Source organism: Carassius carassius, chromosome 8, assembly GCF_963082965.1.
Source record: "Carassius carassius chromosome 8, fCarCar2.1, whole genome shotgun sequence".
In the NCBI taxonomy this organism is placed as follows: Eukaryota; Metazoa; Chordata; class Actinopteri; order Cypriniformes; family Cyprinidae; genus Carassius; species Carassius carassius.
In genome coordinates this window covers 18,946,915-18,962,142 of record NC_081762.1, presented here as the reverse complement: position 1 = coordinate 18,962,142, position 15,228 = coordinate 18,946,915, and the positions used below count along the sequence as shown (strand labels likewise).

General features: G+C 36.6%; 2 protein-coding genes and 1 pseudogene across 5 annotated transcripts in view; 1 reads left to right on the top strand and 2 right to left on the bottom strand.

Moving 5' to 3' along the window:
* The window catches only part of LOC132144831 (elongator complex protein 2-like), a 28,261-nt pseudogene extending 21,744 nt beyond the window's left edge, over positions 1–6,517 (bottom strand).
* A 2,164-nt stretch (positions 6,518–8,681) lies between these two features.
* On the top strand, positions 8,682–10,625 carry LOC132145455 (protein Abitram-like). The gene is made up of 6 exons (XM_059556504.1): positions 8,682–8,847; positions 9,029–9,080; positions 9,541–9,670; positions 9,806–9,882; positions 9,958–10,027; positions 10,117–10,625. Exons 1-6 carry the CDS (start codon positions 8,781–8,783, stop codon positions 10,264–10,266), a joined length of 546 nt encoding a protein of 181 aa, XP_059412487.1. The 5' UTR covers positions 8,682–8,780; the 3' UTR covers positions 10,267–10,625.
* Positions 10,626–11,047: 422 nt separating this feature from the next.
* The window catches only part of LOC132145454 (alpha-catulin-like), a 70,179-nt gene continuing 65,998 nt past the window's right edge, over positions 11,048–15,228 (bottom strand). For all 4 annotated transcript variants that reach the window (XM_059556502.1, XM_059556501.1, XM_059556500.1 and 1 more), the window contains 3 exons: positions 14,950–15,069; positions 14,211–14,294; positions 11,048–12,355 (listed from right to left, as the gene is read on the bottom strand). In XM_059556502.1, the coding sequence (XP_059412485.1) occupies positions 12,206–12,355; positions 14,211–14,294; positions 14,950–15,069 (354 nt within the window). In that variant the 3' untranslated portion in view covers positions 11,048–12,205. The remainder of the gene's footprint in view (positions 12,356–14,210; positions 14,295–14,949; positions 15,070–15,228) is intronic.

The window sequence follows — 15,228 nt, the reverse complement described above, 5'->3', positions numbered from 1 at the left end:
CCAGTGGCCAGTGAATTCAAAGGGTTCATACCTTGAAACACGGCCTTGTTGGACAGGCCAAGGGCAGGAGTGCTGGCTCCCTCTGGGAGATCTGCTGTATCCTGAACACACAGGAGACAGACACACACTGTAAAACCTCTCTATAGATACCCTTCTATTATATTATGACATATTATGTCTGAAATGCAAAATACTTTAAAACAACTTTTTATTGAACTGTTGTATAAAAACAAAATGCTGGTCTAAATATAAGCACGGCTGTGTTTGGCTCCACAAGAGCCAAAGCTATTAAGTGATATTGGCTTAATTACACAAGATCAACCTGATTTGAGAATGTCATTTATGTCGTCTCATTTACCAAGACCTCAAGTTACAGAAAATGAAACTCACTTAGCTATATATCTGAGGGCATGTGCATAAACATTAGGATTAAGATAATAGAAAAATATGAGACTCATCTTTAAATCTCTCGCTGATCCATGACTTTGACCTAAGGTTTTTATATGATGTAACTAATTAAAGTTTAAAGATGAGATATTTCTAAGTACTTACATTACAGCCCAGTATTTTCTCCAGAGAGATGCATGATATGTTAGCAAGGTTCTCCACAAAATTCATTGGAGCCTTGAACACCCACAGGACCTTCTCATCAGCACCAAACACGAATTGAAAACGTCCAACCATAGTCAGACACTGCATGTCATAACCGTGAGATCTCATGCAAGGTAATCTGCAAACACGGTAAGCGTTTATCAACTATAAAAATGTACAATGTATAATTATTCAAAGATCAAATAGATTATATTTGTTTAAACCTCTGAGCATCTGTTTCTGGTCCAGGGTGTAAAGAGTCTAGTGGTTTGGTCTGATCCGACAGTGATGATAAACTCTCCCTCAGGGTCCCAGCTCAAGTCCTGCACTGCACTAAAGTGACCTGAAATGACCACACTAGGCCTCCATTCTCCATTGGTTATAGGGACTTGAGCTCGATATATTTAGGTCCACCTGTCATACTGAGAAGAAACTATGTTTCTAACCACAGCATGAGAGCTGCAGTTCACAACCTCACAACTTCATGAAGCTGTTCACAAATGCTCATTAAAACTATGGGTTTGAGAAACACTGAATTGTTGGTGACAAACTTTATTTTTACCTAGCAATACTTCTGGGAAATGCACTCCAATCTTCAAAATCCAGTCCAGCATAGTCCCATAGTATGGTGTTATTGTATACTGTCATCCACTCTGAAATCCTGTCTGAAGTGGTTATAAACTCATTTTAGGGTTATTTGTTTATTTGATTATACAGAGAGAATGACATTATGTTGTGGCTGTTATGAGTTAATTGCCTGGGGTGGCTAAAATCTGATCCCAAACAGGACGTTTATATGAAAACAAAAACCCGGAAACACTCTGCGCTCTCCATCATGTTCTTGAGAGTGAGGGTTTGATAAGAGAGGACTTCACTGGTGTCACTGCCCCTGATAAACCGGCTGGTCAAGCAGGCCGCTAATTAGTAGTCATGAATCCTGAGCAATCCGAGTTGAGAGTCTACAGCTGTGCTCCATCTCCGTTAAGTAACAGTCTGAGGACACCAATTAATCAGGCCGACAAACAAAAAGCACGACGTATGCAAAGAGGAGACTATTAAATGAGAAATAAATCGTGTTTGCTTCCTTTGAATGCATTAATGTGATGTTGAACAAAATCACACACACATTAAATCAAATATGTGTCCCGGAAAGCTGGGAGACAAAATGGTCACATGAAGAATGAATCAATGTAAACTCCCCTGACTGGGCTGGGCTGGGCTATGAATACCAAAGCAATGTAATTGTTTTTCAGCAAACTGTAGAATGGCTTGCCCTCCGTCTGGCCCGTGTATAACATGCTTAATGCTGCTCGAGTGTCTCATGGTAATGGGGGAAGTGAGTCATGCTGCGGAGCAAGCGGTAACATTGTATAAAACAAGATAATTAGTCATGATTATGCCATCAGCGATAACCTGCCTCTACTTTTATTTATGGTTGTGTGCAAGCGAAGACTGATGCTCCAGCCTCGACATCTGCATTGCCAATACACTCTCAGAGGGTGAAGAAATATTTTTGTAATTTAATCGAATCACACTTTCAGGTGTGAAAAGGAGGTATGAAAATTTTTGACAGCCATCGCAGTGGTGTTTCCTGTTGACCTTGTGCAGGACAAGATATTTCCAGCAGTCATGTTAAGAGCAGCCGTGATTCCTCACGTTTAGGAGTGTTACCGCTCAATGATTCACAGTCTCGTCATGCCCAGTAGAGCATGTCTCTCAAAGATATTGCCAGATCAGGTGGCTAGCTTAAGCTCTTCATCAAAACGACAATACTAGATGGACAAATCAGCCATCTAACGCTGAAAAACACGGACTCAAATCTAAATCCACAAACCATCAAACGGCAAGGGCTATCGACATTTACACGCTCCTGTGTACGCCAATAGAGAGACATTTGAGATGCCCTTCACAAGCATATCCTACGGAGTGAATATGGCGGAACTAATGACTGTGATAAAGAGAGGCCTTCACTTTGAATGGCACGGATCTCTGCGAGCCATTCTGGAAAGAGTGATGCAACATTAACCAGATTGATTTTGAATTCCGTCCACATGGCTACTCGTATATCACGGCCAAATCTCATGGGTGAAATGTACAATCACTCTTGTTTAGGGAAGGAACACCAATATGGATTTGTGGCACAATGCGGGTTATAACACAAACCGCAGTGTTTTGGATTGGATTGGTACGAAAGGAAACAATGCAGGGGAGGCACAAAACTCTTGAGGATCCTGGAAATCTCACAGTGCTTCAGTACTACAATGATGAAAAATCTAGGCCGGAAGCCAAAAGACTGTAGGTTCTTGTAGCTCAACTGGTAGCCATAAACCCACACTTAAAAAATTAAAGCACTTTAGATAGAACCAATGAGAGGTGTATTGAAACCTGGTAGAAGCAATCCATGAAAAATCAGCCTTATGCACCTTGAAAGGTACTTACCGCCGGTTGCTCCAAAGTGATTCAATAAGTATACTGCAAGTCACTGTGGATAAAAGCGTTTGCTAAATGACTACTTGGATTATCTTGCACTTTATCTTACAAGATAAAGTTTATCACAACCTGACAAACTAATGCTTTACTCATGGTTGCATTCCTGTGAAGATGAGAGATTAAGGAGGCTAAAAAGTGAGCAATCCAACAATGATGAGCAGCTCATTATAACACCAATTCTAGGTGATGTGTGTGTGTGGGTCATGAGGTTAAAGATTTTTCATGGTAACTCATGGGTTCTCTCTTCTGGTCTATTAGGGAAAATAAACCATCAGCACAACACTAATGGCTCAAGAGTCTCAAATGGTCCCTGGAGTCCCCCCACACTGCTCACTGGCAACATGACTTATTAGTAGGGTGTACTTTACCCAGCAGTTTGCCTGGCCACTCTACTGCAAACCAGCTCTCCACTAGATCTGACCAATTAGGCTAATCATTATGGAGGAGACTCTTCTTTGTGGATGTGTTAATTAGCCAGAGTGATTCTGGTAATTTTCTGTTTAGTAGGTCACTTGAAGTAAGTCCACAACTGTGCCATGAAGGCAAATTTTAGATAGCTAATATAAACTGCCATATTTATGAACAAGTAATTATTGCAGGTTCAATGGTTAAGAACTTTTCACACCAAATGCAAGATAAAAAACTGCTGAACTGGTGAAATGAGCCACAGGAATCCATTGTATCTGTTCAAAATCTAGTTTATGAAAAATATATATGTTTATTTGGAAAGGGCCTTCATGCTAGAATCTTTACAGTTTTGTTCTACATAATGTAGTAATTATCAAGTATGCATTTATATCTGTTTCTTATCTCTTAACCTGAGCTCAACTGAAGTGAAATCGGGGAAAAGATGTATCATAACAACCTCTTTCTTCTTACAACTACAACTCACTGTCTTTCATTTGTAATGGGAAAAGCCTTAGTACGACAAAGAACGTGCATCATCGTACTACAACATGCCATGCAAGTGTCAGAATCAGGAGCCATTGATCTGAGCCCAGAGGCCTATGTCTGTATGCCAAGATCAAAAGTGAGCACCTCTTATTATCTGCTGCTGCAATGCCAATCAAAATGTACTATTATGACTGAAGTAAAAAAAAAAAACCTTTTTTTTATTTATCACCATCCCATTTTTGAGAGGAACTCCCCAATCATTCACAGTCCCTCACACAGATGGAAGAGAACAAGCTTATCTGTGCAATTCTCAGTGTGTGGGTTAAATTCAAGGCAGTTGGCAGAGAATGGGCAGATGTTCCCTGCAAGCCCCAGAGAGCGTAACAGAGGAGCTTGTGCAGCACTTCCTGCCCCTGCTGTGGATTCTAGAAGTCTATGACTGGCAACCAGGGAGTATATGAAAGGCAGGAAGGAAATGACCTCAGGATGGGGTTATTTCATTCCAGGAGCCAATCTGTATGCTTAGGTTTAAAAAACAGAGGAGATTGAAGCCACTGACGTAGGGTCTGCATTGAGAGACATCATGTGTCTAGAACTAGATCTTGTGCCTATTTTAAAGTCTATGCTAGTTTTCATTTTCTTTATTAGTTTATAAGGCACTACATGGCCTCGCATCAGAGTACCTTTTAAAAATGCTTTCAGTCTATAAACCTGTAAGGCCCCACAGATCATCCGGTTCCTCAGGCATTCAGCCTTCATGCTCCATGCCAAAAGAAGAAATGAGTGCAGAAATACTGATATTTTTAAAAATAAAAATTCAAAACCTAGTTATTTAGTCTGGCTTTTTGTCTATCATTTATGATTTTTTATTTATTAAAATCATTCAAATTTATGTTCTACATTTTTTTATTGTATTCTATTATTTTACACTTTTATTACTTTTTAATCCTCCTCTGGCCCCCATAAGATCATGGTCTTGTCCATTGAGACAGAGAGCAGCTTCAGGGGCTGTTCCACTGAGTCACCTGCAGGGGGAGACATCAAGTTACAAAACGGAGGGAGACTGGATAAATACAAATAAAAAACAGAAAACAATATCAATTATACAATACATCAAAATAAAAATACATTCAGAGGACATTAAAATGATATAAAGAAACTAAATCAGCTCATGCTCACTAATCATGCATACAGGAATACCTTTGACACACGGAGGTTGCCAGTGAATTCCATAAACCCATTTTTCATGGCCAGCCAACACTGTTTCAAGAGTCACAGCAAACTCTACAACAGAGAGAAATAAGCAATGAGGAATTTATTATTATCCTCAAACATTTTTCATTACTTTAAGTCTTTACTAGACAAAGTCTATTTTATACTTGCATTTGGATGCTGACAAGTTCATTTTTGGTCTCTGATTATAAAACACTATATATATATGTAATCTTTTATGTGTTTCTGTAGGCCAAGACATGGTTTCAAACAGATAATCAAGCAGCTAATCAACTCAACAATAACCACACAACTAAATTACAATCATGCAAAACCTCCAGCCTCACCATCTCCAGACACTTGAAAAACATTCTCCTTCATCTTGAGAACAGCGTCAGTCTGCTGGTCTGGTTCAGTGACAGTCTTGGCAAACAGTCTCCACACTCTGATCGAACAGTCTTGAGAACAGAGCTCTCCATCTACACATCCAACAAGCAGTTAAAAAAGCTTTCCTGCATGTATATTTCAGTTACAGTGCCTTTATTTGGCAGCAAGTGCCTGTTTCATGCATTATAAAAGATTGTGTGAGTGAAAACAACAATACTGGTTCCAAGATGGTCCATTTTATATCCCTGGACTATTTCACTGCCAGTACTCTATCTTATCTATTAAATGGGTCTTTGACTTCAACTCTTATGCCAAAATTCATGAAAACATATGTACATCAAATTTTACCCCACAATCATTTTGATGTTTTACACGAGTAAGTCTGCAATTCTGATTATTTCTTAAGACAATGTTTATTGCTGTAATACAGCAATGAGGATCGTCCTGTCACCTCAAATTAAAATCATTTTAAAATGTGCATAAACACATATACACAAATTTACGGCATCACAGTAATGAGAAAGGCTAGCCACATTCTACCAGTGTGGCTTTATCTCCAATTAAAACAAGAAAAAAAATATATATATTTATAAATGCAAGTGTCAGTTCACTTTATAAATGTAGTTTTCAGTTTTCCATGCATTCACAAACCTTTGAATAGATTATAAGGACTAAAGGCTACAAAGGTCTAATTTAGTTTTCACGGTGTCCTAAAACACGCTTCATTTTACTTCCTCTAAATATAAAACTTCTTTATTCTTACCTTTAGTGGCCCACTCCACACATCGGACCCAATCCTCATGTCCTGACAAGAGTCAGAAGCCTCTGAAACTAAACACAGCCACATGATACACAAAATATGAAGAGTATTAATATAAAGCCAAGTCACCTGCCAGTCTTACCTGTCCACTGAGCTACACATACAGGTGAACTCTACTGTCATCTCCCCCACAGGCCAGCAATGGAACTGCAAGAGATGTAATTATCCTCCTCAGTCACACGAACGCACGAGGCACGAGTCTATTCAGACAAGTCTATTCACGGCATCGAGAAGCAAAATACAGCTGCACTCCAGACGTGAATAATGTAAGAGGCAGGCTAACGTCTCCTCACCCCAGGACATATTTAAAGTACAGAATGAGATTTGAACATGATAGGGCTGGACAATACAGCAAGTCAACATGGAGCATTGGGCGCAGCTTACCTCTGCTGCCTGGCAACAGCGCCAAAGAGACATCCATCATGAACGTGCTCCCAAAAGACACGGTCTGGAGGCATTCAGCTAATAAAGAGTACAGGAACACCTCACATGAAAATGAACCTGTCCAACTCATGATGAATTCTTAATAAAAAAATTACAACTTATTATTTTAAATGAGCCTATTATTAATGCAATTATCATATACAGGAAAAAAGTAATATAGTTTAAAAGAATGCAGAACAAGAATCAATAGATGAGATTAAAAAAACTCTATTTATGGATCAGAGCAGTGCAGCCCTCAAAAACGAATTATCATTTCAAATCATTGCAATAATCCTTCACACAATTAGGTTTCACTCCTCTGCCAGCAAGAAGACTTTAATCTTTTAAAAGTGTGATGAAGTATTCTTTTATACATTTAATTACGTAAAGGTCAGAATATTTTAGAAAAATATGTTACACTGAATGACGATGGAACATTATTTCACATTATTCATATCTTCCCAATTTTGATATTTTATTTCTTACAAAAATTATTTAAATCATTTAAGACACTTTACTTGCATTTAATATGCTTTTGATGTATAAATAATCACTTTTTGGGACATCTTTTCTTTGACCCATAGACATGTTTTAAATATATACAAATATATCCAGTCTTCAGTGTCCCATGATCCTTCATAAATCATTCTGGAGAAACATTTCTTTTTACTGAACACAGCTGTGCTGCTAAATATTTTTGTGGAAACTGTGATACAATTTTTCAGGATTCTTTAATGAATAAAAAGTTAAAAGAACAGAACTTAAGCAACAAATGACTTTATTGTGAATTTAATGTATCCTTGCTAAATAATAATAAATAAAAAATCTCAATTCCAAACATCTGAGTACAGTATTGCATATCATATACACATATTTAGATTATTTCTATTTGTTGTACTATTTAAATTCTGTTGTTCTTGGTTGCTGACATCCAAGGCAAATTCTACTGTATCTCTGTGATGACAAATAAAATGATTTTGAACTACTGTATATGCACTGAACTCCAATTTTAAGCACTACTTTTCATTTACAAGAATCAACCAGCAGATGTCAGGCTTGTAGAATTTGAAAAGTCCTTATTTAAAGAAAAAATAAATAAATCTTTAAAAACTTGGATGACTGAGTATTTTAAATGTGCACTTTTATGATGAACACACTTCCTATCGTACCTGTATGAGAGCTGCATGTCCAGAGTTTAACATCAGAGTCAGAAGATGCCGAGGCCACCAGTAATTGAGAGGAGGACAGAGACAACGCATCCACTGCACACACAGGCCTTGAGTGTCCCAAACACACAGCACATGCTGTGAACTGCAGCAGGAGATGGACAAACACAACTCACTTTTCACTTGTGATTATACATTTACTGACAAATATAACAGATCACCACAAATTTGAACTCCATAACTGACAAACCTGTTCTGCAGTACCTCCTGGGCTTTTATCATGCTGATTTCTGTTAACTGTATAATACAACTGTGTAATTATGCCACAGAGCATCAGCGTCACCTCAACTAAACTATACAATCAGTACCTGTGGGTTATAAAGGGCAACTGAATTACATGTCCCAAATGCGATGAGACCCCCTCTGCCCCAAGACACAACGTTAGGAGTGCAATTAGCACAACAATAGACATTACATGTGTCCATCAGAGGCGCTGGCATATTCAATGCTGCTGTGTGTTACAATCAAAACGAACCGGAAGAATCTGAGTTATTTAAAATACGTTTCTCTAAAAATTAGTTTGCATTTATTATCAGGTAAAAAAAAAAAGCAAGACAAAGTTATGCAAAAAAAAAAAAACACCAGGAGATGCCACAAATTAGTATAACCGGATGCAATTGTTTGTGTGACTTGATTTGTCTTCCGGCTTCAAACATCACTGTTTAGAAATGATCAGGCTGTATCAGCCTCTTTAACATTATTTCTTTTTTAATTGAATTGCTGTGGTGGATGCTGACATGGAAGACGGTGAAAAGAAAGCCCCATCAGTAATCGATCGTTATTTCACCCGCTGGTATAAAACTGGTAACGTTAGGTTAATACATTCTGAATATAATTGCCAACTCTGTTTTGCCTGCTCTTGTCAGTTGTTTGTACTGTAGCTCAATGTATGTTTAGATTAGCGTCCCAAAGCATTTTTTTATATACATACATACTTTTAAAGATGTAAAGATTAATGGCTGTGTTGGTGTGAATGCTAATGTAGATTTGAAAGGAAAAGCATGTGAGGATCACTGCATTCTGCAGCACTCCAACAGGTAAATGTGTTCTGTTCTCTTCACTGTGCAGTTCTGTACACTTTTACAAAGTTTATTTTTATTTAAAACCCTTTTTATATTTTATACACTTCATATTCAGATGATTTTATGTATAGATTTTAATCCGTATATAAATCTCAGATCCAAACTTTAATACTATATATATATGATTACATATTTTAAACCACGATGGTCTGAACCAACCATTTATATTTATTGTACGACATTGTTTATAAACATTCTTCGGAAATTACTGCTGCTTCACAATCAACTGAATACATATTCTGAGATATAGATTGAAATAAAAACATGTTCAAAATGTTCATGATCCAGAGAATGTCAATATGTCCACTTTCCATTATTTTCTGAAAGTACACAGGGTCATAAGTGTTCATAGTTGGAGAAACACCACTCTAAACGTACCTTTGCTGTGAAAACATAACTGTTTTCTTCTGATCAGGATATGCGTCATCACTCTTGCAGAGTCTCATCCTATCCTTCAGAATGGACGAAAAATCAAAAACATAAACTATCAGATCAGCGATGGATGCAGCCGTCTGAAGAACAAGGTGTCTGGAAAGTCAAAGCGAGTGAGTACCTTTCTCCATAATGACTTTAATACTGTAAACACACACAACCAACACCGTAATGATTGTGATAATTACTGTCATATCTGAATTCACACTTTCTCTGAACATTATCAGTAAATATGATTTATTCTGCAGGGTGGTCAGTTCCTGACGGAGTTTGCACCACTGTGTAGAATAACGTGTACAGATGAACAGGAGTACACCATATTCAGGTCAGTTACACAGATAAACATCACAATGAATTATATAACCTTAAAATGATGTCAGTTCAACTCCTATTTTCCCAGCTGTATCAGAGGACGTCTCCTAGAAGTGAATGAAGCCATTTTGAACAAGCCAGATCTGTTATTGGAAAAGGTTACCACCAATACTGCTTTAAAAAAAAAATGCAATGGAAAATCTCTAAACTTTTACAAATGTAAGATTTGTGTTCTTTTTTGCCACAGCCTTCCACAGAGGGATACATTGCAGTTATATTACCTAAATTTGAAGAGAGCAAGAGTGTCACTGAAAGTCTTCTGACCAGGGAACAATATGACGAGGTTCTGACGAGAAGAGTCTCACTGAGATCAGCTTGCACTTTGAAATGGCTTTGAAGAATAATTACTTCAAGCAGGTGGAAACATCAGTGGCATCATGAATGTGTACCACTTACATTTCAAAAATCACCTTGAGAAAATTTGAAGGAATGAAGACTTGTCTGCTGGATCCAGAGAAGTCTTGGATTTCACTGGAGGGCATTTTGTTGGACCACTATTCATGAGATGCATAACAATGCCAGTGCAATGGGTATTGTTAGTGTTTAGTTTATTGTTTCATTAGGAACTGGTTTAATTTGAGAAATAACAAACAGACACATTATTTCCCTTCTGGTTACTATAAAACTGCTTCTAGCCCTTACTTTTTGGATATAATCATTGTTTAAGTTAATGCTAAATAAAGGAACTGCTCTCTTGGCCCTTATATGTTTGTTTTTATTAAGTCAATTTCTTTTACACAAACTAAGGTCAGTGCTCTCAAAACAATTGACAGCAATCTCAACATTTTGTCATTTCCCAAATAGATTGTACGTAGAGATAAAAATTGACATACATTTACAAAACATTACATAAGAAAAAACCTCACTGACCTAAAGCTTGCATGCACAGATCGTGGTGTATGTAAACTTGTATTTTCAATATAGTTGAACGTAATAACCAACAGAGAATTTCAATAGTTTTGATGTTAGTACGTGCTTTAAATAAATTTATTGAGTGCAGATATGTATTTCATCACGAGTCTGTTTCAGTAGTCTGCTTGGATGGCCTTAGTTTGGAGGAATGTATAAAACGGAATAACAAATGTTTTGTGCATAAATAAACCACTCAAACATAAATATTTAAGAAAAATAACATATATTTAGATTTTATTTTTTTCTGATTTCACAATCATTCAATGGTCCAACACTAATTCAACTCGAGGTCATAGCTGCACAATCATCTCTAAAGCTTATGGTTAGACTGACTGAAGTTTAAATCGGAGGAACTTTTTTTTAGCAGAGTATCAACTAGAATTGGTGTGTGAATAGAAACCAAATTCTGAAGAGCCTTTTAATCTGTGCCGTACTAGAAATTTCAGTACACAACAGCCCAAGCTGTTGATATATATACCATCTCTAACCTTTTAGGTTAATGTACCAAAGCTTGACTTAACATTGTTATGACTAAATTAAAAATACAAATCACAGTGACCTACAAGGCAGTCAATACTATTACAAAGCTGTCACTCCTACGCAAGTACATTTAAAGGGCCAGTTCGCCTGAAAATTAAAATGTACTTGCCCTTATGTCATTCCAAACCTGTATGATCTTCTGTGGAACATAAAAGATGATGTTTTGACATTTTGAGACTTCAAAATCACTTATTTTCGTGTTTTGCATGAAGTCATACTGGTTTGGAATGACATGAGGGTAAGAAAACGTTACCAATTTTCAACTGTAGGTGGACTATTCCTTTAAAAGGAACTGTATTTTTCATTGTCATCCTTCAGAAATGCCTCTTTGGAAAGTAACGTTCCCTGCTGTAAACACTCAACCTTTTTCATACTAATATCCAAAGTCACTGAAAATGTGTCCTGTAGCCCTGTGTCGAAACCAGTGTAGGAAGATGATTTAAACTGGATATATTTGGCATCAACTTGTACATGAGGCAGTTATGTTACATACAGTGTGCAGAGTTTTTTTGCATCAAAACTTTTATCATGTACACCTCAATGTTGGCTAATCACGAGAAATGCAGCTGAATATTCGGTTAAAACCGGAGCATATTTACAAGCCATTACACTTGAAAGAGTCGCATGATGACTTGAACACATGCAATTAATGAAGGGTTTTTTCTTCAGTATTTTTTGGTATCTGCAATGAGGCTGGTAATACCAATGCTATCATACACCACAAAGCAAATGGGCAGAAGCACAAAGAATGGCACGTCGTGGGCGAGTGCATTGCCATGCACTGTGTGCGTGAGAACAGGCAGAAGCGCCTTTGGTTTTCAGAACTATTTGCTCTCCAGGAATGTTAGATTGGCCATGTGCTGCTCCAGGGATTTGACTCCGAAGCCATTCAGAGTCTCCTCACTGACGGTCGTGCTCTGCTGCGTCTCCCTGCAGTGCTGAGGTGAAGCCAGACAGCTGCGTTCTGATTTACACTGGAATTAAAGGTAGAAGATACAGTTTAATACAAACATGCTCTAAGATTTGATTATACACATTTTTTTAATTGATAGAACAGAACATAAATCACACCAGAACATTAAAAAACAAGTAAGGGTGCACAATATATAATTTATTTAAAGCTTTTTAAATTGATATATTAACATTCAATGTTTATGCTTGCTCATTTCCTCAGTTTTTAATTATCTTTGCTGTCATTTAACACTCTTTAAAGCTCATCTTTAATAACACAATTTAATCATCTAGAATTTTAATATCGGCGCATCCATGACACAAGCACAACACAGTTTCCTTACCAGCATGGAGATACTATTATTTTTATTTTACTTAATTTTACTTAATTTTTTGTTCATATTTTCAGTAGGTTTTATTTTAATATTTTCTGTTGTCATTTAAATTTTAGTTAAATTTGTAAGAATTTTGTTGTGCTTTTGTATTTTTACTTTTTTTTTTTTATGTCTACATACTATTGCTGTCAAACGATTAATCATGCTTAATCACATCCAAAATAAAAGTTTTTGTTTACATAATGTGTACTGTGTATATTCATTATGTATATATAAATACACACACATACAGTATATATTTTGAAAATATTTACATGTATATACATTTATATATTTATATTCTTATAGTTTATATTATATAAATATATTTAATATATAAACATACAAATTTTCTTAAATATATACATACATGTGTTTGTTTTTGTACATAACAAATATAGATAGTATACACACATACAATGTAAACAAAAACTTATATTTTGTATGCAATTAATCGCGATTAATTGTAGCACTACTATATATTTTTTGGTCATTTTATTTCACTTTTAAATTTAAAGTAGTTATTTTAATATAAGTTAAACAAGCTTTTTTATGGTTTTAGTTTAACTTTGGCTTTCGTTTAACTGCACTGTCCACATGAACACGGTTATTTTTAAAACCGCAGCGTTTTCTACGCTGTTTGGCCGTTCGTCCACACGCAAATGCAGCGCCAGGTCACTGAAACCGAACATATTTTGAAAATGCCGATTGCAGTGTTATCGTTTAGAAGGCAAAACCGGCATTTTTGGATGGTGACGTTGGAGTCAGCACTTTTGTCTCCGCCTACTGGAAACTTTTTCAGGCTTCTGACTGGCCAACATGGCTTTACGGTTAAGATTATATCGCCACCTGTTGGCTTGGCATGCTCTTGACAGTGCTAAATTGCATGCATTTGTGTTTTCATGTGGATGGAGATTATTTTTTAAAAGGTAGAAGGAAAAACTCTGTTTAAAAAATACCCATGTATGTGTGGACATGGCCTAAAGTTAAAAATATTAGCCCTGGTCGTTATCACAATGCATTCCTTTACATGTAAGTAATAACCAACCACTAAATTAACCAATTTAATTCAGGCTGATACTGATAAGCTGATAATTAGTGTCTCAATGGCAGATAGCCATTATAATGTACAGGTTTAAAAATGTATATTCATTTTGAGATTTGCTCATTTACATTTTAAAATGTTATCAAATATGCACTAAGGGTGTCCCGAGTTCGGATCCCGACCCGAGGACCTTTTCCGATCCCACCCCTCAATCTCTTTCCCCCTTAACTTCCTTTCAGCTCTGATCTGTCCTATCATAATAAAGGCAAAAAAAATTTTTTTAAATGTCATAAATTTATTATAATTTTTTTTTAGATTCAGCAAGTGTTAGATGACAGCATGAATGTAATCTAAATATTAAAAAAATAGATGATGAGCAAACACAATATACAATATACAATTAAATATACATTATCAACCAATTAAAACGTAAATCCAGATGTTCATGTTGCTGCCTACCTTTCTGATGAGCTTATTACAGATGGGCAGTAAATAGACCACCACTGTCAAGATGCCTTTGGTATTCTGTATGGATGAGTCGACCTGAACGAGAAAAGAAAAACAGATGGATCATTAGCTGACTAAACTTCCCAAAATACAGTTCTGCTAACAAGCACACCATGTACGCCCACATTTCAGTCAAGATATCATTTTGCACCGACAACAATCTATACATTTCCGACAGGTGATTTGTGAACCAGACTGGTTCACATATAATTGGTTTTTGGGAAATAATATTCTTGGAAACCATGTGAGGGCTCCTGAAGACATGCTGGGAGATCCTGATTGAGCTTGGTTTTTTGGTTCCACAGCACGACACGAACACAGCCTCTATAAACCTATTAAAACCTGCCTCTGGCTGTGACCTTTACTTTATCAAAACAGAAGGATGACCCTGGACAGCATAACATTTTATCAGGTTAAATGGAGTCAGGAAATAGAGTAAGGTCAGTGTCTTTGCAGGAGAAACAGATTTATTATCTAATCACATGTGGCAGTGACCTGTGACTTTAAACTTTAGTTTATATTGTTCTCTTTAAATCTCTAAATTAAGATGAATCGATACAATTTGAATCCTATGAATTGAATTTTGTGCATTAATGGATTAAACTGTCAAGTCAAACAAACAAAAACCCTACTCATGTCTGCTCCATTCACTTATGTACAAGAACAGTCTGTAGTGTTTATACTCGTTTACCTTCTGAAAGATGGCGCTCTTGCCCTGAACCGGAGTCTTGGCACAGACCTGCAGCTGTTGACATGCGGCTGACAGCTTCTCTGTCTCAGATAAAATAAGGATTCTGTCTTCATCCAGCAGCTATAACAAAGACATGATACGTGGCCTTAACATTTGAGAGGCGAGGAATCTAAACAAACTTCAACACAACAGCTCTTTTGCATAAAGACTCATTTTCTACATTAGACATCATTTTTTTAATGATGCTCTTTAAAAATGCAAAGTATGAACATGACAGAC

Bases quoted from the DNA above. Each gene is read 5' to 3' on its own strand.
- LOC132145455 (XM_059556504.1), top strand. From the start codon at position 8,781: ATGGAAGACGGTGAAAAGAAAGCCCCATCAGTAATCGATCGTTATTTC. The intron at 9,081-9,540 runs GTAAATGTGTTC...TCTTCTGATCAG, and splicing joins ATTCTGCAGCACTCCAACAG to GATATGCGTCATCACTCTTG. The intron at 10,028-10,116 runs GTTACCACCAAT...TTTTTGCCACAG, and splicing joins CAGATCTGTTATTGGAAAAG to CCTTCCACAGAGGGATACAT.